The sequence below is a fragment of the Rhipicephalus microplus genome, chromosome 4 (assembly GCF_043290135.1).
Source record: "Rhipicephalus microplus isolate Deutch F79 chromosome 4, USDA_Rmic, whole genome shotgun sequence".
NCBI classification, from domain to species: Eukaryota; Metazoa; Arthropoda; class Arachnida; order Ixodida; family Ixodidae; genus Rhipicephalus; species Rhipicephalus microplus.
Window position 1 is genome coordinate 222,855,568 of NC_134703.1, and position 27,468 is coordinate 222,883,035.

The window sequence follows — 27,468 nt, forward strand, 5'->3', positions numbered from 1 at the left end:
TTATATCCTGTGACGTGCTACCATCGCCACCGTTGACAATACACGAAAGAGCAAGATCGATGGGAATTTGTTTGGCTGATGACAACGAGAAGACGGACAAGGAAAGAAAAAATATGGAAACTTCTATATTAATTGGAGCAGATTATTACTGAACCGTAGTCACTGGTTGCATTCTCGAGATCCATCCAATAGTAATGGCAATAGAAACAATATTGGGATGGTCGGTCCAAGGTCCTGTAGGACTTCATTCTGGGCCGATGAAATCCTCGACGGTTATGGCACTCAAGGTCAGTGCCAAGTCGAACACGACTGTGGACAAACTGCAGCGATTCTGGGACTTGGAAAACATGAGCATCAGGGAGGAACCAGCAACAAAGATGAGCGATGAACATGTGCTAGAGTACATCCGACAAACAATGGACTTCAAGGCAGGAAGATACCAAGTACGGCTACCATGGAAGGAAAACGTGACATTGGACGACAACAACACCATTGCAGAGAAGAGGCTTATCCAGGTGACCAACAGTGAATTATGGTGGGAAGGTCCCACGTGGATCAAGAATGAAAAACACAGGCCTGATTATGACATCACGCAAGAATCGGACAGTGATGACAACAAAGACGAGGAAAAGACAGTGGCATGCTTAACTACCACCACGAGTGAAGAAAAGATAATTGATGTGAGCAGATTTGGATCATACAAGAAAGCGTTACGAGTTACCGCGTGGGTGATGCGTTATATAGGAAACCAAAGAAAAGAAAGGAAAACAGGTTCGCTGACAAGAGAAGAATTAGACAAAACAGAGTTTGTGCTGATAAAGCAGGAGCAGAAAACGCTACAAAATGCAGTGACACGAATATATGACAACATGAATCTGTACGGAACGAACATCTTCGAAGATGATCAAGGTGTCCTGAGAGTAAAAGGGAGGCTTCAGTGGAGTGATTTGAGCTTTAATGAGAAGCATCCTATTATTTTACCAAGAGAAAGTCACTTTTCAGAAGTCCTAGTCCTGAACGCGCATCAAGTAACAATGCACGGTGGCGTTGCGGCAACACTGACACATCTAAGAACGAAGTTTTGGATTCTGCGTGCCCGACAGATGGTGAAATATGTGATAAAGAAATGCATCACATGTAGGAGATTCAATTCTAGACCAATGGCACAAGAAATTCCACCACTACCAGCTGACAGGATAACACTGACGAGGCCATTCGACACAGTTGGTATAGATTTTGCTGGACCGCTAAATGCTCGAGAGGAGAAAGGCGAAAAAGTTAAAAAGTTTTACATTGTGATATCTACGTGTGCAGTAACAAGAGCCATACAACTAAAGTTGGTCAAGAGGATGTCATCAGAAGCGTTTATACAAGCATTCCGAAGATTCGTAGCTAGAAGAGGATTGTGTACAACTATTTACAGTGATAATGCAAGAGCATTCAAGAAATCTGAGAAAGAGATGAACAAGATATTAAAGATGGAAGATGAAAGGGTTCAACAGTATACCAGTAACCTGAAAATAAAATGGAAGTTTATTGTAGAGTTAGCTCCATGGTGGGGGACTGATCAGAAGCTTTAAGACATCCATGGCAAAAACTATAGGTGCTCGACTTTTGGGTGAAGAAGAACTACGGACTGTGGTTGTTGAAGCAGAAGGAGTACTTAACAACCGGCCTCTTATGTGTATGACGATCCTAACGAGCCACAACCCATCACACCGGCGGACGTTATAGGAGGCAGGCAAGCAATGAACAATCAGGAAGAAAACAGACTCGGAGAATACAGTTTGCTGAATTACTAGAGTGCAAGAAAACGGGCAATGATAACATGGTGGACCAGATGGAAAAAGGAGTACCTGAGGGAGCTTAAGTGTGCCAGCAGAAAAACAGAGCGTCACACAAATGTACAAGAAGGAGATGTACTTCTGCTTGGAGAAGCACGAAAAAGAACTCTGTGGAAACTCTGCAAGGTCGAAAAGATTTTCCCAGGCAAGGATGGACTAGTGAGAACATGCTTGCTTCGTACACCTGAAGGAAAATTAGTCAAGAGGCCAATTCAACTGTTGTATTCGCTCGAAGGTTGCTTCGGTTGAATCTGGCCGGCGGGAAGATGTAGAAAACAGATTGAAGATGGAGCTTGAAGGCGAGGAAGAAGTAGCCAGGGGCACGCTCTGCATATTTTTTTTATTTTCCTGTTCTGTCAACAATAAACCGAAGACGTATCAGTCCTGCGGTCTCTCTGGTCCTTCTGAAACACCCAGCATCTCTTGTCACGTTCGTGGGTTCGACTGCCATTGGCGAAACATTTCTCTGCCATCTGATCTCGTGTTTTCTTTAATGTAATTTCTGTGAATGGAATACATCAAGTGCTAAAAGCGCTTGCTGTGCCCCCAAAACTGATCCATTTCTGACTTACAATCTTTCAAAAGGTTGTAACGCTCTCCTTCATTGCTTCCATTATGCAATTTCGGCCGTTTCTGGGCAGGTGCTGACTTATACAAACGATGGTTGTGTTTTCAGTTTCGGGAACTCACAAAAACCACTTCCATGTTGTTGGCAAAAAGACGAAGGATTCTTATAGGTTTCAATATCCACAAAAGTTACAAGTTTTGTCAATGCGCTCACTTGCGCAGTTTGCTTTTGCAGCAGACCGATTTCTGTCTGCTGCACGCGAGCCCGATGGTAACTCGCGTGACCTCAATGCCACATCAGAATTCGATTCAGTAAATGTCAGCACGTCATACGAAAAGTTATTTATGAGTTGAGACTAAAACCTTAATGTGTGTGCGGCATCTCAATAACCTGCGCAGTGAGGCGATGCCGATTGTTAAAAGCGACTTTTCCCCTCTGTGTTTCCATTTGATGCCACTTGAATAATTTTTTAGCATGCTCATGCAACTGTGCACGCATTTCCAGGTCACTAAGGTTTTGGAGTGACGTAGTTTTGTCTCAGAAATGACTACTTGGCACAGCCGTGCGTATGTCCAGCGACGTTTATGGTGACCTGACTTTGCTTTTGCATCGAGAGAGTAATGACGCTGGGAAAAGCGACCCATGACACAAGCGCACACGATGTCGTACAAATACTACAAGGAGCCACGTCATCTCATATTTTCAAAAACATCTGAAAACCTCAAAATACAAATGGCTTACAGCAACTCCTGTGAAATCATGATGAGGGCCGCTTTCACATAACAAGAGGAGGGCTGGCAGCATCGCTATAGATTCTACGGACTGCTGGACGGAAGGTACATCTGTGTTTAGAGCCTTTCAGATGGAAAAACACTGCTTTTAAAATGACTACATGCTTTTGAATTTAACTACTGTAGCTACAAACACTATGAAGAGAGCTTTCTGGTGTGCCATAAGAAATAAAATGGGGTGAGAGAAATCAGTTGTCAGCCCCTTAAAGGTTTTCTTTAAAAAAATTTACCTTTCTTTTCTGAAATATATTTGCCTGAAGAACTTAAATCAGCAATTGAAAATATAAAACTTAGAAGCACATTTGGCTGAAAATTTTTCATGAGTGATGGTCTTTGTGGACAGATCTATTTATACTGTTATTTTTTAAAATAAACAACCAGTTGAAAGATGGCGCTTGTCTTGTTGCCTGTTCCTTGTCCGTGAGCGTTAGCGCTATGCAAAATTTTGAAGGAACCTTGTTTTGCATCCACTTGCCTACTGCATAGCAGTTGCCAACCAAATACCAACAAGGAAACTAGTGCTGATGACTTGTTTTATACAGAGTGGCTAGGCAATGTTGGCCAGATAGTCTTTCACCTCTCCGGGCGATAGGCGACGGAAGCCAGCAGCATCGCACAGCCCAACTTCAATATTGTCAGCAGTCATCTGGCCTTCAAAGCCCTCCTTAAGAGTCAAGATGGCAGTGTGCACAGCATCTTCAAGTTCCAGTTCTTCACTGTAGCGTTTCTCCAGAAACGCCTTGCCGCTCATCTGATTCTTGCCCATGGCAGTAGCCTTCCAAGGGAAGTAGGCACCCTTCACACAAGTAAAAAAAAGACAGATACACAATAGGCATTTAGAAAAAAAGTGCAACATCAATTTTCCAGCTAAAGTTACCTCCAAAAAGACATCACTTAAAGACTTCTGTTCATGAAAAATATGGCCAGAAGTAAAAAAAAATAAAGATCCATCCCCTTGTTCTTTGCATCTGTCCAAGCCTTTTATGAACGTGACCAAGTAAAAGCACCCTTTTTAAAATCTGCCAGTCTGTTGGGTGAATTTTAAGTAAATCCTGTTATTCATATTACTATAAACTAATTCTGCTCTAGTGAAACTGCCAAGCCTGTCATATAAATATAAAAATAAGAAATGACAGCAAAACATTATAATTTATATATAGTATTTTGCAGTAGCTCACTATTATTATAGCATATTAGAATTACTGTAATCATTAGGCCCCACACATGAACATTGATAATATTCACGAGGCAAATCTGAAGGAGAATCTGATACCCTTATATCCCATGACAGCACTGTGCTGTGCATTTATATATTAATGCGACAGCGATTTTATGGACACACCCGGCAAGCATTTCGCCATAGTTGCCAGCACCATTGAGCCACTGCGTACATCAGTGACACTGCCAAGATCTGCTAAATTGGAGCAATTTTTGGAGCAGCAAAACTTTCATTTCGGAGCACTTTGGAGCAGCAAAACTTTCCATTTTGGAGCACTTTAAAGCAGCTAACTTCACATTTTGGAATACAGAGAAGAAGCAAGTTGCACTGCAAGAGCGAAATATTTCGATTCATTGCAAATTTCATGAAGCCAATCATTTTAGGAGCACTGCCTATTTCACTCATTGATGCAAAAATAATGCTGTCATGCAGTTCAGCATTATGGAACGAATTGTTCAGCAATGATTTTCATAGCAATACAATACAGGTTCAATCAAATTGTACTTTATAAAACGAAACTCTAAATGCACCTATGCAGACAAGGTAGACAAACACTGCGACATACAATGCCCCATCGCTAATGACACACTGTACACATACATTTCCCTAAGCCGACGCCAAGGAGAAAGATTTTATTTTCCCTTCGCTATCGATTATATCGCTGGGCGTAACATGATGCGACTCAGCCAGCCTCAAAAAGCTAACAGATACTCCCTTGCCTCTCTTTGTGCTGAAGCAAGAGCATCAATAGAGTGCTTTCAGACCATCAATTGCGCATGCGACGAGTTCCCCAGATATGGAAATAGGCTTCAATTGAGCTTTTGTGAAAGTGTAAAGATGGACTACATGATTCAACAATTTCATTTTCCTTTTGCAGCGAAGTTGTATATGTTTATATCATTCTGTCTTACAACAAAAAAAACCCCTTGTGCTCTTTAGAAAAGACAAAGGAAAAAAAATAACACCTCACAGGGTACCTGAAGCAATCACCTATGACTACTCAAAGGCAAAAGCTATTGTGCTTTTATTGTGAATAGATATTATATGAACATTCTCGACTGCCATCGCCATCAAGTTTTGTGTAATGTCCAAATCGATAACTGTATATTTTACACACGAATAAACCCTCGAGATCGCGGCTGAAGTAGAAATAAAAAATTGGCAGATCCCACGTACAGTGGGAATTGATGATATGCGAAGTACGAATGAGAAATGTTGATATACCACTCTAAATTAGGACAATGTTATGCGATGAAAGCAAATGATGCCGCACATGACTTCCATGTCAAGATTATCATGGTTGTTAGTGTCTTACCTTCGTCATCTATTCACGTCATGTGCTACCAAGTTTAGTATATGTGGAGCTAGCGAAACGACCGTGAGCACGCTATGAGCGTGGTATGTTGTCATGTTCTTGCATGACATGCTTGTCAGGGTTATCATGCTTGCACCAGTCATATATTTTCGTCATCTATTGACGTGACGTAACACCAAATTTGGTATATGTGGAGCTAGCAAAACGACCGCGAGCGCATCATGAAGGGCCCAATACACTCTAATGTAGCGTTGACGCACGCGCACACTGGGCACAGTGACATTACGTTAGGAAAACGCGAGCACTCTATGCGAGCACTCGCTACGTTAGCAAATGCGGCAAACGCCACAAAATGCGACAAGCTGCATTTTGCCCCGATGCGTTCCCGAGACAACACTGCCTCTTCCTCTTTTTGTGACGGAAGAATGCCGGACGCGCTGAAACACGCATGCGTCAAAGCAACGCACCACAGCACACGCCTGCGAGTATATGGCACGACCGGCGCCTGGCGTGGCAGCGCCGGCGTGACGCGAAGAAATAAACGCCAGTGAGCACGCGCATCGCGTCCCATCGAATTGTATTGGTGCTTTGACTGTAGCTTGCAGTCATGTTCTCACATGACACGCATCTCATGATTATCATGTTTGCACCAGTCACATACCTTGATCAACCACTGACGTCATGTAGTACAGTCTAGCCCACATATAAGAACCCCACTTGAAACGAACAATATCCGCATGACCATAAAAATATACATTGGTTCAATAGCACAAAATATCGCAACGAATGTCTCCTAGCGCCCTTGATCGGTTATAGCGAACAGAGTCAGTGGTCTGCCGACTTCCCGGGAAACAACTTTCAACCACCGATCAGGCGTCGGCGAAGTGCCCATTCATTCTTATTGTTAAATGCCAACCCTGCCTCTGCAACCCTCTCCGTGCCCCGACTGCTTTTTGTTACGCACCTCTCCGTCCTTTGTCCCCCCCCCCCCCCCCCCCCTACTCTGAGCACCCTGCATCGCCAGACGTGGCCCGTGTTTTCACCCTGCCACCGATCTTTGGAAGACCGGTCGGCCATCTACACTGTTTTTGATCGTTGGAGTCACCGGCCTAGAGTGACCAGACCATTTGCCAACGTCATTTGCCACCGACTGTATCCGATAGTCTGCATCTAGTGCACGCGCGTACACCACCCCACTGACTCTCAATTTGCGATTCGTTTCGTGTTTAGGACTTGTTCTCGCTCACTTCGCACTCAACTCAGCATGCCTTCCGCGCGTGCGGAAGCGCGAAAACGGCTGTTAATTTGCACGGAACGAATCGCGAAATGTTGGAGTTCGGGGAGCCACGCAAACCCGCCGGGGCAAAAGATTTTTTGACCCCAGCCACCGATTCTTCGAACACCGCCACGCGCACCGATCCAAGGGGTCGTGCTATGGCTTCCGCGCCCAGGCACTCGTTTCAAGTTTTCCTACATGCGAGTTTCGCGGACCTTTCAAGCAAACTATCCAACCTGCCTCCTTCCCGTGTTTTGGCTTTCAAGGTCGGCCTTCCGCCGCATCCTCCCCTCTCTTTATCGCAACTCCTTGCCCTTCTCTCGCAAATATGCTCACCTCTCTTGATCCCTTTCGCCCGTCTCCACCGCTCCACGTCCCAAGCCACGCTGGCTCGAATCAGTTTCATTTTCTGACTGGAAACGGGCCCAGAGCTGTTCCTCGCGTTCTGGCATGTGTGTCGTGTGTGCGGATCTTGCTCGCTCTTGGTGTGCGTGTGTGGTCGCGATGGCAGACGGGGGGGACTAGCACGCTTTTTCCTACCACTCAACAAAAGCGTCGAAAGTGCGACCGCTTGGCTTGAGCGTATTCCGCGCGTTAGGTGCCGTGTTGCGGAGCGCTTGCTCATAGCTATTGACCACCTGGCAGCCAACTTGTCGCTTCGGGCGTCCCGGTATTCATCTGTGGAGATGGTAAATATTTCGTGGGCGGCGGTGACGGCTAAGTGCGCGTGAAGCTGTTTTTGCGAGGCCGACTTCGGTGACGTCGGGCCCGATGCCGAGCCTGAAGCTTCCGAACAGGACCAATGCGGCGGCGATTTATGGTAGCGCGTCGTCGACTCCAACCTGAGAGAGCGGATGGGGCATCTGTTGGGATGGTTCAATTAAGGTTGACGATGATGCCGACACTGTGGAATCGTTCACGGATTGGGGCAGTGTGAATGAAATACATGGTGAGAGCGATTTGGAGGGATCGGATTGCCAGAACGACGAAACTTTGGAGCCAGTGCCTCATGCAGCTTATGCAACGGGCCTTGGCGAACGAGCACCCTGCCGTTTTAAATGAACTCGAGACCGCCCTTATCGCTTCTGCTTTTCGAAACACGTGCATCACGGACTTTGTGGGGCAAAAAAAAAGTGTGTTTTCACTCGCAACTTTTTTTTTAAAGCTGTGTTTCATTTACTACGAACTTCGGGATACAGCGAACGGATGCGGCGTCCCGCTCAGGTTCACTATAAGCGGGCTCAACTGCACCAAATTTGACATATATGAAGCTAGCGAAAAGATGGCGAGTGCATTATGAGTGTGGCATGTAGTCATGTTACATGACGCGCATGTCGTGATAATCACGTTTGGATGTGTTACTTGCCTGTGTCGTCCGTTCGCATCACATAATACCGAGTTTGGTACATATGAAGTTAGCAAAACGGCCGCGAGCACATCATGAGGATAACATGTAGTCAAGTTGTTACATGACGCGCATCTCATGTTTATCATGTTTGCACCAGTATCGTACCTTCGTCATCCATTCACGTCCCGTAATACCAAATTAGGTATAAGTGAAGCTAGCATAACGGCCACCAGCGCATGCATCATGAGCGTGGCATGTTGTCATTTTGTTACATGACATGATTATCATGTTTGCACCAGTCACACACCTTGGTCATCCATTCACGTACCAAAACTCTAAATTTGGTATATGTGACGCTAGCAAAACGGCCACGAGTGCATCATGAGTGTGGCATGTAGTCATGTTACATGACACACATGTCAATGATTTCCATTTCCATGTGTTTGTCGCGTGTGTTCCTCATGCAATCATATACCATACCAATTTTGCAACATGCCATGTGAACAAAAACACCGCAAGAGCTACAGAACCATGAAAAGTAAATCTTAAAATATATGACATACATATCACGATTTTCATGCTATTACAAGTCAAATGTGCTCTTTATACAGTCACGTTATGCCATACCAAGTTTAGTATCGATATCATTATCGAAAAGGGCAGGAGAGCTAAAAGTCGTAGGCGACTAGATAGACAGACAGACAGATACGCTCAAAGTCGCCGAAGTTCGCTAAGAAATGCTTCGTATTTAAAAGTACCCACCTATCCCACCTATCTCCCTTGCATGGAGGGTGCATGCGATAATATCACTCAGTGCACTAGGCCTGCCATCAATTGCCCCGCCCGAATTCAAGAATCATGAATAATGCAGGGGGGTTTCGCTAGAGCAGAAACTGTGAACTTTGATTTTAAAAGGGTATGACACACGAACTTTGGTACTCCGGTTTGTTTGTTTGTTTGTTTGTTTGTTTTTTGCTGCAATGTGAGGCACTCACTATTGACCAGTTTCGGTTTCGGCTTGAGCGAGCTCCAAAAACGATAAGCCGCCAGTTGCAACTATCGTCACCTAGCGTGGGCATCTCTCGACCACGTCAGCACACACAGCTGTGACGCACTTCCACACCATCCGCATCCAATGGTGATCCAGTCAATTCATGATTTGGAGCAATATTCGGAACAGAAGAAAAGTCTGTTCTGAAGCAGATTTAAGGGGAGATGCGCGTCGAAAAATGCGAATTTTTTTCAAAATTACCGATTTTTTATTTTCGCCTGTTTTGATAAGATCTCTACTGTTATAAAAAAAATAGTACAGGTCGAGACTTTACTGGAAATGCTTTTAAATTGCATATTACAAGCACAAGTTGCCTGTGTTAAAAGGTCGAAAGTGTGCAGTCTTCGAGCACCTTGCCGCCGATAATGCGCTGCCGCTCACCATTGTTGATCGCATGAGTCGAAAAGTCGAGCCTCACTCTTCGAATAACAACAGTATCTCCCGCTGATGCAGCGCAAGAAATAATAAAAAGAAGCACTCTTCTGCGAGTTTTTCGAGCGCCGCGACTAGCTTATCACATGGTACGAATCGGGGACCGCCATTGGCCGCTGCCGCCTGTTTGTACTGTGAAACCTATTTGCGGGGTCCATGTCTTGTCAAGCAGCGCAGCTGAACATGCTTTTCTTGTGTAATTATTTCCGTTATGAATGAAAAAAAAGCACTGCTCGCAAGTGAAAGCCGTTGTGCGGCGCGCTTTGTAGGAATAGGTTACGAACAGCTGGTCCGATTTGCGGCAGTTGTTGGCTTGCAAAAGCCAATGCATCAAAAGTCATCCACACCCATCAGCCGGAAAGTTCGTGATGCGGCAATGAATGACCTCAGCGCCAATCTTGAGAAGTCGAAAGAGCTCGCAGTGAGAAAACTTAGCAGGGACGACATTGCCATTATGTACGACAGTATGTGGCACAGACATGGCTGCAAAATGGCATGACACTGAACTTAGTTTGGATTTCGCAGTCCTGTCGAACTTCCTAGCTTGCAGTTGGCACAATGCTCTCCCAGATGGAGCGGAAGTTTGGCAAGTGTTTCATGCATAGAGTTTCCCAAAATTAACTAGAGGGCACTCTGGCGCTGCGATCGTTCAGCGACCATGGGAATGATGGGTAGTACACGCATTTGCCTAGTCTTCGTACTTGCGGGCGGCGAATCGTACTTGCGGCTTCGTTTATTGCTGGTTACGGTTTTGTTTTGAAAGAAAGAATGAACCCTTTTGAACTTAGTGACTTGATTCGAAATAGCCTAAAAGAATAGGTTGTGAAGCGTAAACGGTGAACATTTGCTAATTTATGTTTTCGTGAAAAAACAGCTCCAAGCCACACGAACACACACGGAGCCAGAAGCAGGCGAGAAGTACAAAAATTAGACAAATGTGTGTACTACCCATCATTCCCATGCTCGCTGAAGCGCCGTGTGTTGCAGCTCCCATAGACACTAGCGCCAGAGTTCCCTCTAGTTTATATTAAGAAACTATGGTTTCATGGCCCTGTCTGAGTGAAATGTCTGTGAGGAGTCAGCTCGAAAAAGCTGAGAGGGACAAACTCATGGTGCTGGCGTATTTTAGTTGCAGTGGCCACTACAAGAAGGATTCTTCTTTTTGGTGTGCGAATTCCATCTGATTCAATGGTATCTTTCATAAAGAAAACCTCAATTTTAACTTAAAACTCGTTTTTCTCAAAACAAATTTTCCCAGTTTTTCCAATGTGCCCCTCCTTTTTCGGGCACTTCTAGTGTTCGGATCTGCAAGAAATTTTGCCCAAATTTCTTTCAAAGTATGACAAATGCAATTACCTAACTAAATAACATTTTATTGTCTAAAAAAATTGTATGTACACCTAGTATACATACAAATTGTATGTTTCACCGTAGGTGAAATATGGACTTTTTACGTCTATTATTTTTCACGCGTATTATATATTTTGTATGTGCTTCACAATGAGTTATTTGCACTCTACACTTTGTTTGAAGCATTATGAACTATGAATTCTAAAAAATTACAGAAGTTACGGGATGAAAAGAGGGGGGCAAAAGGGTTAAGGTTATCACTTTGTCATGTTGCAGAGCTAAATGTGTGAACCTTGCAAGAAAACTAATTATATATTTGAAATCAGCATAAAAAGTTTCATAAACAGCTAAAGTTTCATTGCTCTAGGGTGAATATTAAAAAAAAGTGTCTTCGAGTAGCATCTCCCCTTAAAGCAAGTGGGACTGTGTTCTGTAGCAGGTTTGAACAGACAAAACGGAATTTCGGTTCATTTGGTGCAAAACAATTTTCCGTGAATATTCTAGTTAGTATAGTTTGAGGTTCGACAAAAACTCGTCAGGCAAAGAGGGTTCATTGCAAGAAATTAAAGAGGCACTCGCCTTGTATGAATAAAAAACATATTGATGTTTCGGGGTCACTACCGGCCCTTGTTCGCAATGAAGAGCATGCAAGAGGGCGTGACAATTTATGGGATGGGTGGCGCACAGTGCGCATGTATATCTTGAGGAGATTACTGCACGACCCGTTAAATCGCATTCGTGGTTCTTTGGACCACAAACACGATTAGCGAGCAAAATAGAAATACTGCTGCAATGTAAACAAGGAGACAAGGCTCACATCAAGAGAGCAGCCATTAATCAGATTCTTAGCACCAAAGTGTAACATTCGATATTGCATAACATGAGCAAGATGTGTAAACCCAAGAAACCACGAATGCTGGCTGTCCACTATGAATACAAATGTACGGCCGTTCAGATATCTAACACAGATAGCCAACAAACATACTGTAAATATCCATGGCCCGTGTGACAGTTTTTTGGATGTCTAAACTGGTCTGATCGGCCATTCAGTTGTGAACTTTGACTGGCTGTCCAGATAGTGACATACAAAGAATATGTGCATTTATTGATCATTTACTGTAAAACTAGAATGTGGTGAAAATATATGTCGGTCTGGAAAAGCACATTTGACAATCTTCTAAAAAAATTCTATAAAAAATGGTACTAGTAAATTTATTCAAATTATGGCACGCACGTTTGATTTAACGAGGTCAAATGCCACACAAGTTTGCCTCTTAACTCTCGTTACCGCACAAAAATGGTTGTTTTTCATATGTCTCGGGAAAATCGTTTTTGCCAGTTTGTAAAGTACTTTAGTGAGCATTGCAGCATACCAAACTTTTCAGAATAAGATGTTCTTTTGGAAAATTATATGTTGTAGTGCAACAAAAATATTTTAAAATGAATCAAAATGTGAGAAGTGTGTCATTTTCAATTTTCAGCTGGTGACCAGTGTAATAAAAAACACTATACATGCAAAAAAAATCAAGACAAGGAAAATTCAGAATACATTTTGTAGATGAATGACCCAGAAAGAGTATAAAAAATAATGAATGTTATACAAATTGTTTCTCTTCACATTGACAAAGAAAATCAGAACCAAGGCGCTGCTTCATTGCTCGTACCATGCAGTGAAGCATTGCATGGTTTTTCGTAGGCACAAGTGAACTTGTACACTTTTATCAGTAAATTTTTGTTGTGTTGCGGTAAGAGTCTCCAGGTCTTCGAATATAAATGGGTGCCTGTTAAGTGAATAATCCTTCTATAAACGAAATGTCCAATCTACTTCCTTATTTTATCTAGCGTCATCTCTTTCCATGAGCCACCCCACTTCGCATAGCTTGGCGTTCCAATATATGCATTCAAGCATATTTCTTTGCACTTTTGTGCATATCGTATTTAAAAAAAAAAATATCGCACACAGTTCTGAAACGTTTTGCACTGCTCCGTATTCAGGGCCAAGATGTGCTACGGGGGCCTCCTTGTCGTTGGGAGAAGGTCTGCAGCTGGCACCAGCACACCACGTCCCAGCGCAGTGTGGTCCTTGCACGTAACCAGAGTAGCTTTAAGATTGTGCACAAAGTTTAGAAGCTATACGCACTTGCGGCTGAAAAGACAACTTGAGGATGTAAACAAAACCAACCCACGAACAGATGCGGATGTCTAAGGCTGACGCGAAACATCGTCGCCATAAAACTTGAGGCTGAGGTGCTGTCACCCTAAAACTCTAAGCTTGCCCTCATTAGATTCAAGTGGGGTTGTAAGACAGCTTTGAGCAGCGCATGTATTTTGCAGCGCTGGTGTGTACCAATGCGCGCGGGGCGACGACATCATAGGAGCGACTAGTGACACTAGATGCGACCCTGTGTTGGATATAAGGATGCAAGCAAAACCAAAGCTGCTGGAAACTGTCACAGAAGGCCGCCTTGACACATTAAACTTGCGGCGGGCCTTCGAAAATATCTTTTGTGGAACGAATCTTCCCCGACTCTTAGGAACAGTTCTCTATTGAGCAGCTGGCATGAACTTCTGGCAATAATTACTGCTAAACAAAGCGAAACTGCGAAGCTGACACTTTAATTGAATATTTGGCTTGCAAAGGTACTTTTCATTACAGAACTTCGATGTTACTGCAGCATAATCATGAGGGGCAAGCACTTCTGTCAAGTTCACCAGCCTACTACACTTTTCCAACAATACATGCACATTGGCTCGCTCAAAAGTCTGTCGAAAATTACTATCTTGCCAAAACAGAAATTGATTCTGAAAGTTGAGTGGCTGGGATAACTACTAAAAAATGATAGGTGGATGAAAAACAAATCTAACACGCCAATATCGACGATCTAAATGTGTCGATCACCGGTGATCGATAAGAATAGGCATGGTAACGAAAGAGTTAAGAGTAACAAAACAATCTGGTTGATTCAATGTAGGTATCGCGCAAATCATAAGAAGAAAAGTACGTGTTTGGTATTATGATTATCGCATGCAAACTACAAAAAAGAGGATAGAGCGTGTCATAGCAGTCATCATGTAGGCAAACTTTCATGCACCAGCCTACATGAACCAGCCTCGACACTTCTCGACAAGCTGTGCATTGCAGTTGCTCAGATTCTTTAAATGTACGCGTCGTGCTACTCGTGCCCTTCTGGATGTGTTTGAAGGAAATGTGCACCATTGTGCCTATTGTCCTATAACTTGCTTGACCAGCTGTGCGCAGTGAGGGAAAGAACTCGAAAAAGGAGGTTGTTCATGTCACGTCCCACATACATTGAGCCGGTCTCCGAGCTACAGAATGGGCAGTTTTTTTTTTTTTTGTTTTTTTGCAAGTGCGCCTGTGCGGACATCAGCAGTAACATGTCAAGTTAAAAAGGATGACTTTTCAACAAGAAACACCGATACGTGGCAGGAGCCCACCACTATTTTCTGCACAGATTGTTGCAGCAAGCAACTCCGTTCACTCGCATGTCAGCAGTAACATGTCAAGTTAAAAAGGATGACTTTTCAACAAGAAACACCGATACGTGGCAGGAGCCCACCACTATTTTCTGCACAGATTGTTGCAGCAAGCAACTCCGTTCACTCGCATGTCACAGATAAAGCCACGTGTTAAAACTGTTCTTTTTGTCTCATCGAAAATTTATCTGTTCCTATCACGTGTTAAGTGTTGTCCATCCTTTGTATAAACTCTGCTAATGTGTTGCATCTTTCCAATTATTCATTCACTAGCACACGACGCAGGAAGCACTCCACACAAGGCGCACTTCAGCCAGTGGCCACTAGGTGGCGACTCCGCTCGATTTCGGGGCGAAACGATCTCGCAAGCTCAAAAGGGCAGGGCCTTTTAGGGGCATTTAGCACAACACTGATTACAAACATGGGTGCGCTGGTGGAAGAATACACGAAGTTTTTTTGAATGAAGATTCATGGATAAAATATATTGAGGAAAAGTGTTAAAGCGCTCCCACTGTTCACGTGTCCTCCTGTGGACACGAAGCACGGAACATTCGATCGTGATGTTCAGAAATAGACATAACGGACACGACAGGACCAGCTGTGGCCGCACCCACTTCTTTTATGCTACACCCAAAAGAGTCACCCTAAAAGTCACAAGTGCCAAATCCAGGTGCCACAGGCTACTTCGTCTGGCAACCAAAAGTGACAACAGCGACGGTGGGAGTGCGCATCGTGGAATGCCAGCCTGGCATAGCGCCCATTTCGGTCTAGACACCGCATCGAGAATGCCATATTTACGGCCCATGTTCTTGCAGGTCAGTTTTCTCAATTATGCTGCCAGCATAAAAAGCAGCAATATTTGTCTTCTCATCGAGTCGTGCCCACCTGAGTGTAGTGATCTACTGAAAGGCCTGTCTTTTCGCCTGTCTTGTGCATGTAGTACTTAATCCGGCCTTTTCTTATTGCTTACAGACGAGGTTGAGGTGAATCCTGGGCCTATGTCGAAGGCGGAGGCCGACCGATTTGCCTAGGCACTGGAAACTTTACCTGAACTCAAAGATGAATACGCGGCTTTGGTAACTGAACATAATACAGTCCTCGACAAAATGAAGCAACTTAGGCTAAATGTCGATGCGTTAGAAAAGGTTCTGGCCAACAGATAGCACAGAACCAGCTCTCTGCAATTTGTTTTAAAAGCTGAAGTCAACTGAATATAAGATTTAGTGCCTGAGTACTTGAGTGGTGTCACTTGAAGAGGCAAAGTCTTCAGCAGATAACACAACTCAGGCCACAGCTGCAGACGCACTGCGAGGATTCACGGATGAGCTCAAGTCAATATCTTCACGATGCAATGAAGCGGAAAATAGAATGCGTTGATCCAACCTACTCTTTTTCGGTTTGGAAGACAATGCTAATGAGGATTAAGCAGCTTCTAAACAGAAAATTATGCTTTTTTTTTTTTAGAAATCACAGCTTACATTCACAGGTACTCAGTTTGAATGCTTTAATAGATTTGGTAAACATGATAAAGAAGAATATTGACCAATCATTGCTAAACTTACCTCTTTTTTAAATATAAGGAGCAAACCTTGTCGCGTGCCCGAAATCTGAAGGGCACGTGTTCAATACACGAAGATGTTTTTGTGACAGACTGTCAGAAAGCTAATAGAATCTGGGAGAACTCAAAATAAGCCATTCAAGGTTGTAGTAGACAAGCTGCGCATCAAAAACGTCCCCTACGTCTATGAAGTCATCCCAAAGTCGGTTATACGCTCATGCAGATAGCTAGGAGGAAACGTACAAACACTTAGGCAGCAGGAGCTGCGCAAGCCTTGCATTCCTCTATCACTTACAGTATCATTCACTACCATAAGATGCATCCTCTCCAAACGTGACATAGTCTCATCTTATATCGATGATAGCCTTTTTGATATTCTTGCTTTCACCGAGACGCGGCTTGAAGGGCCACTCACCAGGGCCCATACCAAACTTTAGTTAGACCGTGAAAGTTTTGTGTCCTATGAGGAGCTTTATGCCACAAAAATTTCTTCAATCTGTTCATTACAAGCTGAGAAAACTTTTTTTTTTGAAGCAGCCTGAAACAAGAATGACAGGAGGTGAGCTCCTTGCTGCTCCCCTGCGTAGCTTTCGCAAGCTAATTGCGCATGTCAGCTCAAAATTGTCAAACCTGGTGAGTGGCCCTTTAACGCTGACATCGACACTGAACTTTTTACAGGTGCTAACAACTACAACATCTGTCGACGCGATCATCCAGACTTCTTCTAGCCATTAAAAAATCCACCACGTCTTACGCAGTCGCTTCCCATAGTAAGATTGAAATTATCTGAATAGGTTGCACAATTCATTCCACAAAGGTATTGCTCGGCAGCTGTTATTCCTCCTTAATGTCATCATTCCTTCTTAAAGGAGTTGCGCATCAGCTTACCGTGTAGTGCCGAATATAGGTCGCGATTTTTTCCAAAAAAAAAAAAAACGTCAAAAAACCTACCCCTCGACCTATATACCGGCCTTTGGCATAAACCAAGTGATCGTCTGGCAACAAGGAGTGTCGCATGCTTTTTGGGCATCAGCATCGACATCGCCTTCCTCCGTGGGCCGACGCGTTCTCTGCTGACGCCATTTCACTTTTCTTGTTCATTTAGTGTTCATAGCGAGTGTCGACGTTACTCCGCGACACGCTATAAATATGGGGATGCGGCGCCAGTTCACCACCGCGTTTAAACGAAAAGTCATTGAATTCGCAGAAGCGAATAGTAACATGGCTGCACAGCGGTTGTTTGGAGTGTCCGAGAAAAGCGTCGGGTACTGGCGCAACCAAAAATCCAAACTGGCGGTGTGTAACGCGAGGAAGACGTCGTTTCGCGGTCGCCGAGCTGTGCACCCGGAACTCCAGGACAAGGTGCCGGATTTTATCCGCAAGTACCGTGCCAGATCCCTGCCAGTGAATGCGGAATTCATTCGATCAAAAACCAGTGAGCTCGTCCGTGAAGCCGGTCTGTCAAAGGAAGACTTCAAGGGACCCATTTATTGGGATCGTCCCTTCATGTGAAGCAAGGGATTTGCCCTTCGATGGCGCATGTCGATATGCCAGAAGTTGCAGGAGATATACGAGGACAAATTGATAGAGTTTCAACTCTACGTGAACAGCCTCCGGCGGCAACATGGCTACATGCTGTTGTGACTGGCATCCGAGCTGACGAGAGAGCGGCGCTCTTTGGATCTTCAAACAAGTAGCCGACTGGCCGGCTGCCTATGACCGCCAGGCAATGTCCCTCCTTGCCAGTGGGTGAGACGTCGTGTCGCCACGAGGCCGTAAGCCGTTCGAGAGAGGACAACTACAGTATCTTCGTTGGAAGCGACCGCCACGGCCACCGCAAATCGGCCCACTAATTAGGCGAGCGGTTCGGCGGACCCTTTGATGTATGCTGTCAAGAGCTTGGGACCCCTCAACCAGCGGCACACAATCGACGAGGGAGAGCCCCGCTGGCGCCACCTTGGATTGCAGTGATCACGGCTCAATATTGGACGTTCACGTGGGCCGTGCATGCTCGTCCCCCTCGCCAGTTTTGTGTGACCTGTGATTGGACAGTAACCTCTGCACGTGTTCTCTGATCTAGGGATCTGGGGAGAACAAACCCTTTATAATGAGCCACCCGGCTCATTCAAAGGAGCACCATGGAGAGGAACGCCAGATACGAGAGCTTGCCATGTAAGAAAGAGCTCGTCATGTACGAGAGCTCACCTTGTATATAATGTAAATAAACCCTCTTCAAGTCTCTCTTCCTCCTGCCTCAACTTCATCCCGAACCTCCGGTGCCTGCTAACCCCGGTCGCAACAATGCTAGGCCTGATCGGCAACGCCAACGAAACGCCGGTGTGGTTCGACATGCCATCGTCCACGGCTATTTGTGAACGCGGGGCAAAAGAGGTGAAGCTTTTGTCGACCAGAAGCGAGCATTTGCGCTTCACCATTATGCTTTTCTGCACGGCAGACGGCAGAAAGTTGCCCCTATTCATCATCTTCAAGCGGAAGACGATGCCGAAGGAGGCCTTCTCGTGGGATGTCGTCCGCGTCAACGAGAAAGGGTATATGATTGAGGCCCTAATGCGTGAGTGGATCCACACAGTGTGGAACCGGCGGCCTGGAGCACTCCTGCCGCACCGGAACATGCTCGTGTTGGATGTGTTTCACGGGCACTTGACGGCATCAGTGAAGGAGAGCCTTCACGACGAAAAGACGGATCTTGTCGTCATTCCAGGGGGGATGGCGTTAACACTCCAACCGCTGGACGTCGTCTTTAATAAACATTTCAAGGACTGTGTGCGTGCGCTGTACACCGAATGAATGGCTGGCGACTACCCGCGGACCCCGACAAGCCGGCTGCGCAGGCCACCTCTCGCGAGTTTCTGGTGGGGTCTCCGAGGCATGGAGGTCTCTGCCTGAAGAGATGGTGGTACATGCATTTAAGAAGGGCTGAATCAGCAACGCTCTCGACGGCACTGAGGACGACATGCTGTGGGAGGCGGCTAGTGATAAGCAGTCGTCGTCGGAGGAGAGCTCCGTTAGCTCGAAGGACTGAATGAAGTGAATCCGTGAACTATTCCACGTTTTTCTTTTTCTTCTTTTTTTTGCTGGTCAAGGTAAGGGGGTCGACCTATATTATGTATTATACAGTAGTTCTGCCATCACAGTCTGCCAGGCTCGCACGGTTTATCTATTCGGTGATTTTAATCCACCCTTTATTGACAGGAAGAAGCTGTCATTTTCTTGTAAGTACTCAGCTGACTTCATTAACTTAACTCGCAGCGCGAATCCACGAGACCTAATTTTTACAACTGCACTTGAAACTATTTGAATAAATTTTGTGGCCCCAAACTTCTGCAACTTGATCTTTCTATCCAGCCAACGTTTGCAGGAACTAAATGAAAGAAAATTAGTGATTATAATAAAGCCTCCCATGAAGCCATTAACAAGAAACTTATGTATTTTCTCGACAATGTGCTACTGCCTTTTCTTTACAGTCATAGTCACTCAGTTGAGGGAAACTGGGTTCTATACAAGAATCATATTTCAGCCCTAATAGAAAAACATGTGCCATTGATAACAGTTACTAACGATAAAACATGGTTGAACAAGCCTTTGCATAGACTAAGCAACAAAAAAAAGCAGCTCTACAGGACCACAAAAAATTCACATTCACAGACTTCATGGGATAGGTATGAGGAATGCCTAGAGACATATTGCCATGAAATTACAACTGCCAAAAATAAATGCTATTTCAAGAATTTCCTTTCACTCCTGAAATCTAATCCGAAAAAATCTGAAAAGTAACAGGGCCCAATTTCATTGCACGATGAAAATAACACTCCTTTTGCTGACACCAATTGTCCTCATGTCTTTAACTCATTCTTTTCATCTGTGTTTACTGATGAGCATGACCATCTTCCGGAAATTGTCGAACACGATTACTCATTCATGCCAGCTATCAATGTCACAATTAAAGGTATATCTTAAATTACAGAAAGCCTTAAATGTCTTTATCTTGATTGATTGATTTGTGGAGTTTAACGTCCCAAAACCACCATATGATTATGAGAGACGCCATAATGGAGGGCTCCGGTAATTTCGACCACCTGGGGTTCTTTTAACGTGCACCCAAATCTGAGCACATGGACCTACAACATTTTCGCCTCCATCTGAAATGCAGCCACCACAGCTGGAATTCAATCCCCTGACCTGCGGGTCAGCCGCCGAGTACCTTAGCCACTATACCACCGCGGCGGGGCAATCTTCATCTTCTCCTATTGGTGATATCGATTCTAAAATACTAAAGAATATTGTTTATGTTGCTAGTACCCTTATGTTTCACATTTTTCAGCAGTTGCCCGCTATAGGAATGTTGCCTTCCAACTTCCAAGAGCCAAAATAAAATTTGTAGCAATTTTCGGAGCAGCAGAACCTTACTTTTGGAGCCCTAAAATGCAAATTTGGAGCAGGTTACAGAAAATACATTTATTTTTTTATTATCATAAAAGACCAAATTTTGAGTAAAGAAGGCTTACATTTTGAAAAAAAAAAAAAGTATGTTGAAGCCATTCAACATAACCTAGATCATGCAAAGTAAATGTGAGCACTGCTGTTTCAATAAAGCTACTATTTCGATCCAGCCCACTGAGCTAAAAATGACAGTCCACATTAGCACTTGCCGTGCCTGTCAATTCTTTTGACAGAATCCTTTCAAGCTGGGGACCTGAATTGCAAACGATTCGGTGGTCGGTGGCATGTGTATAAAGATACATGCAGCAGCGCTTCACTGAGCGAAGTTTGAGCTGATTATCGGCAAATAAAATGCGTTGACTACAGTTTACTCGAAATATTTACGCTCCTCTATGTCGAATCGGCACACGAAGCCCATGCAACATTACTATTACTAGCGAGTAAAACGCATTCTGGCTATAATAAAGATGCTCGCCTTGGGTAACTGTGTGCATTTTCACACTAAAAAACGTATGTATGCATTTTGTTTGTATTCTGCCTACTACACACTCCTTTTGCACGACTGAACTACTTATTAACAACTTGCTCTCATCTGAATACTATAGTAAAAAAAAAAATCAGAAAAAAGCCTTCATGTCGTTGCGACGAGTTTGGTACCACTGTCCGCACAAATACTCTGGTGCATTTCCTTCTCATTCTGTTCACCATGAAATGCGAGACAGTCGATATAGTCCAGCCAGGAAAGCTTCGCGGCTGACAGCGCTTTGCACTACAATGATGTTTATTACGTATGCACATATTCTTGCACCAGTAAAACTATCAAAAGCTCGTAACAGTTCTGCAGAAAGCTTTCATCGAAGGATCAATTGATTTATTTGTGGGGTTTAACGTCCCAAAACCAGCATATAATTATGAGAGATGCCGTCGTGGAGGGCTCCGAAAATTTCGACCACCTGGGGTTCATTAACATGCACCCAAAACTGAGCGGCAGGCCTACAGCACGGGCGACAGCATTTTCCTTTCCATTAAAAATGTAGCCACCGCCACTGGGATCTGATGCCGGGACTTGCGGGTCAGCAGCAGAGTACCTTAGCCACTAGACTACCGCAGCAGGGCTTTCATAAAGGATTATGTGCATGACATTGATCAAACAAAGGTCCACTTATTTCATGGGAAGAACTGCTTCTTTGTTGTTTGTTCAAACGAAAAATGACCACTGCTTTACAGTGTCAATAACAGTCAATAACAATCAATAAATAACAATCAGTCAATAACAATGCCACAGAAACGCTCAAAAGAATGTAAGTAAGATGATATTTTCCGTAAAATAATACAAGATTATACAAGGCACGCAGTATGAAATAACTTTATACATGTGGGTTCTTTAAAGGACTTTTAAATGTAAGCACACGGGTGTTTCTGTAAATTTCGCCTGAAGTTACAAAATGGGACAATGCAAATCTGTTTTAAGAAGAGTTTAAGTACCAAAGTGTCACGCTTTACTTGATAGAATTACTTTCCTGTAGTAATACCACGGCCAGATAAACATAAGAAAAGCTCATCGCAAAGTTGATGAACTATATACAGTGCTCTATACAGTGCCATAGACACCTAACAGCAAGATCAAAGTAAGTAGCCTATAGCCTCGCTTTTGTTTACAACAGAGTCATTAAAGCTTTGCATTTACAAACTACCTAATAGTCTTCACGTTTGGGAAGATGCCAATACAATTTCACGATGTGCTTGAAGTAGAAAGTGGCACCCCGACTCAGATCACTCTGATGAATGACAGATACCACGACAATACTCAGCACTCAACAAAGTTGCACTAACTGATCTTATTACAGTGCATTACCAGACGAGCAAGATCAAATACTTCCATACGTCATTTCAGGCATACATATAAGCAGTGAAGCTCACGCTAACATGTCCCAACAAACCAACCTTTGAGAGCGTGCATGACAAACCACGAACCACGAGATTCAAGTAACTAGAAGATTAAGCATGGGGCGGAGCACATTTGGCAAGCACTCTCAAATTAAGACAGGTAGATTGCCACTATCCCTCAAGAGGAACGTATATAACAGCTGTATCTTGCTGGTACTTAGCTACAGAGCAGAAACCTGGAGACTTACAAAGAGAGTTCAGCTTAAATTGAGGACGACGCAGCAAGCAATGGAAAGAAAAATGGAAGGTGCAACCTTCAGAGACAAGAACAGAGCAGAGTGGATTAGGGAACAAACGGGGGTTAAGGATATCATAGCTGAAATCAAAAAGAAGAAATGGACATGGGCCGGGCATGTAGCGCATAGACAGGATAACCGCTGGTTGTTAAGGGTAACTAACTGGATTCCCAGAGAAGGCAAGCGGGTTACGGGGAGACAGAAGGTTAGGTGGACAGATGAGATTAAGAAGTTTGCGTGTATAAATTGGCAGCAGCAAGCACAGGAGACCGGGTTAACTGGCGGAACATGGGAGAGGCCTTTGTCCTGCAGTGGACGTAGTCAGGCTGATGATGATGACGTACTACTCTCAGATGCAAACACAAAGTGGCTAGCAGACGATGCAGGGAGCAATCCACACTTCATCCCTTCGACCAGCTGCCGCCAGGTGGCGACTCCACCCAATCTCGCGGCCAATAGGTCTGCTCCCGATGTTTTTTTTATCCTCCCTTCTTCTGCTTCTTTCTTTGTCTGCCTTTTCTGTACATTTATTTGCAGAAAGCTGTTTTGCCAATTTTATTGCTTTGTTGCACCATTGCTGATTTATAGATACTGTCAAATTACCTTTTGCATTTCACCTTCACGCCTTCACATATTGTAACTTTTCTAGTATGTATTGTGCTGATATGTTTGAGTTAAATTGCATTTTCTATATTATTCAATATACATATGAATATATATTACCGCAAGGGCGTCTGCGTAAGCAGGCATTTGGTGTGTAGCGACACCACAGACCCGAGCTAACGGGAGGATTTTCACCAGAGAAGGATTGGCCACCCTGGTGCAGTTTCAAGCCACTACCTCCCACATGCAAATGTCAACTCACAGCCCTCAGTCCCCAGCAGCTGTGAAGCAACTGACCACAACGGCGGTCAGATCTGCAACACAGCAGAGGGTGCTAAGAATTTCTGGATCCGGACAGGCCACCATTGGAACCTGAACTTGGCAACGTTTAACGCTAGAACCTTATCTAGTGAGGCAAGTCTAGCTGTACTATTTGAGGAGCTAAAGGGCGTTAAATGGGATATAATAGGGCTCAGTGAGGTTAGGAGGAGAGATGAGGCCTATACCCAGCTACAGAATGGGCACGTCCTTTGCTATCGGGGCTTGGCTAACAGAAGAGAACTGGGAGTGGGTTTCCTAATTCAGAGAAACATAGCTGGCAACATAGAGGAATACTATAGCATTAATGAAAGGGTGGTAGGTATCGTAATTAAACTCAATAAGAGATACAAGATGAAGGTGATACAGGCTTACGCGCCTACAACCAGCCATAATGATGCTTCAGTTGAAAGCTCCTATGAAGACGTGGAATCGGCAATGAGTAAGGTAAAAACACAGTATACTATACTGATGGAAGACTTTAATGCAAAGGTAGGAAAATACAAACCAACCGACGAGCGGCAACTGAGCGAGCGAGCGCCGACCTTGAGTATATATACAGCACGACGGCGCATGCACTGTCAGCTGTTGAATGTTCTCGAAGCGCGACGCCACATGCGCGTCCACTGGAGAATCAGGAGAATTGTAGATGTCGAACGCGGTGTGTAGAGGAGGAAGGGTGCACAGATGGTGGAGGAGTGAAGCGCGCGCGGTGTGTACAGAAGGAAGGGATGCACAGATGGTGGAAGAGTGGGCGACGGCGCGACGGCGCATGCGCGCGCGTCAGCTGTCGAATGTTTGAGAAGCGGTGCGGACGGCGCACTACAAGGCGCGAGTATAAGATGCTCCGCATCTAAAAGCAGGCTGAAGACCAGGCAGTAGGAGATTATGGAATCGGTACTAGGCATGCCAGAGGAGAGCTACTAATAGAATTTGTAGAACGCAATAATTTACGGATTTTGAATACCTTCTACCAAAAACGAGGAACGCGTAAGTGGGCATGGAGGAGCCTAATGGCGAAAATAAGAACGAAATAGACTTTATAATGAGTGCACACTCAGGCATCGTGCAGGATGTGGAAGTGGTTGGCAAGGTAAGATGCAGTGACCATAGAATAGTACAGTCTCGAATTCGCCAAGACTTGAAGAAGGAACGACAGAAACTGATACGCAAGAAGCCAATCAATGAGCTAGCTTGATTTGATGATTGATCGATTTGTGAGGTTTAACATCCCAAAACCACCATATGATTGTAAGAGACGCCGTAGTAGAGGGCTCCGAAAATTTCGACCACCAGGGGTTCTTTCACGTGCGCACAAATCTGAGCACACGGGCCTACAACATTTCCGTCTCCATCGGAAATGCAGCTGCCGCAGCCGGGATTTGATACCGCGACCCGCGGATCAGCAGCCGAGTACCTTAGCCACTAGACCACCGCGGCGGGGCAATCAATGAGCTAGCACTGAGAGGGAAAGTACAGGAATTCAGAGTCTCGCTTCAGAACAGGTACAGAACAGGTTCAGAACAAGAACAGGGCTCTTATAGAAGAAACCAGCCTTAGCATAGATACAATGAATGATAATCTGATGAGTATCATTACAGAGTGAACAGTGAAAGTTGGAGGCAGGGTAGTTAGACAGGACACTGGCAAGTTTTCCCAGGAAACGAAGAATCTCATTAATAAGCATCAAAGCATGAAAGTCAAGTACAACAGACAAAATAGAACTGTCAGAGCTTTTGAAGTTGATTAATAAGCGTAAGGTTTCCGATGTGTAGAAGGTATAACATGGAGAGAATTGACCACGCTCAGAAAGACGGAGGAAGCATCAAAGCAGTCAAGAGGAAACTTGGGATAAAGAGAAATCGGACATATGAACTAAGGGACAAAGAAGGCAAAATAACTACCAATATGATTGGATAGTTAAAATAGTGGAGGAGTTTTACAGAGATCTGTACAGTAGCCGGGACATCCACGACCTTAATACTATAGTAGCCGGGACATCCACGACCTTAATACTATAAGAACTAGCAGTAACCCAGATGACACCCCACCAGTATTGACAGAAGAAGCCAGAAAAGCCTTAGATGATAAAAGTCAAAACCTTGGAGAGCATGCAAAGAGGCAAAGCTGCTGGTGAGTATCAGGTAACATCAGATCTGCTGAAAGATGGAGGACAGATTGTGATAGAAAAAATAGCCACCCTGTTTACGAGGTGTCTCCTGACGGGAAGAGTACCACAGTCTTGGAAGAATGCTAACATCATCTTGATGCATAAGAAAGGAAATGGCAAGGACTTTCCAGCTTCACCTCATGAGCGGATTGCTGAAAAGCCTACCAAATCAAACACTGGCAAGAAATCCAAAATAAAAAAAAGGCTTGTCATTTTCGTTCAATTTAATGAAACAGAATGCAGTAGATACATTATTTGCAGCAGCAAGTATTTACTGTGCGAGTATTCAAAAAGCTAGATTTTAAAGTGAAAGAGTGTCTTTTTTAATTGTGTCATCAAATTTAAGAGCCCTCATTTGTAAACCCACATGCTTTGAAAATATTTTAGGTTTTATAAATATCTCATAAATATATTTTTAAAAAATATTTTTATAAAGATTTATGAATGTATGTTTTTATAAATATTTTATAAATTTTTAGAAAGCATGCGCAGCGGTGACAATGAACTTCATAGAAGCTGAGATGACACTGAAAAATGCCAAAAAAACGAGCACTTAACCTGTGCAAAAAGCCTAATTTCAAAATTTTGGCAGCAGCTCTAAGACGGTCAATGCAGCTGACGACGTTATTTTTCGCAGCGATAACACACAAGCAGGGGGTTCTCTTTCACTCCATCGTTTTTGAGCGTGGCACATCGCAACTGGCAGTGTCAGGTGTTTTGCAGAAACACCTGGATGCTTTGACCATCCATGATCCGCCTTTCTATTTGCAACTCCGGGAAGTTGTTTCATTTTTGTGTACTGTAGAATTTTCTGCGTGCACGGCTATAAGTATTAATGTAGAAGATCTTTTCTACTCCCTTCCATATGACTTATTGATGCAACGCGTGAAGGAATGCATTGTTGATTGATTGATTGATTGATTGATATGTGGTGTTTCATGTCCCAAAACCACTATATGATTATGAGAGACGCCGTAGTGGAGGGCTCCGGAAATTTCGACCACCTGGGGTTCTTTAACGTGCACCCAAATCTGAGCACACGGGCCTACAACATTTCCGCCTCCATCGGAAATGCAGCCGCCGCAGCCGGGATACGAACCCGCGACCTGCGGGTCAGCAGCCGAGTACCTTAGCCACTAGACCAACGCGGCGGGGAAGGAATGCATTGTTGAAGATGATGAAGTAGAATTCAGGAATACCTGTGGTATCTCGGTGGAGGCCTTTTTAGAATTATTAAGCTTCTGCCTGTGTAACACCAGTGTTGGCTTCAAGGATGAAGTCTTTGTGCAAAGGTCGGGCGTATGCATAGGGTCACGCATTGCCCTCGGGCCTAGTAGCATATTTTTTAGCAAGGTTGACAGGGACTTGGAAGTACACTTGCAGGATATAACCATTAGAATATTTTGTTATGTCACCGATTTTTTGGTTTTGACAAGAAGTATTAGACTCGAGTCATTTGTGAATGAGGTGTTGCAAGCTTTTAGTT

At 44.2% G+C, this 27,468-nt stretch overlaps 1 protein-coding gene across 1 annotated transcript in view; it reads right to left on the bottom strand.

The window, feature by feature from the left end:
• Positions 1–3,719: 3,719 nt before the first annotated feature.
• Prosalpha2 (proteasome alpha2 subunit) overlaps positions 3,720–27,468 on the bottom strand; it is a 115,975-nt gene continuing 92,226 nt past the window's right edge. The window contains exon 5 of the mRNA XM_037423595.2: positions 3,720–3,999. Coding sequence (XP_037279492.1) covers positions 3,751–3,999 — 249 coding nt within the window. The 3' untranslated portion in view covers positions 3,720–3,750. The remainder of the gene's footprint in view (positions 4,000–27,468) is intronic.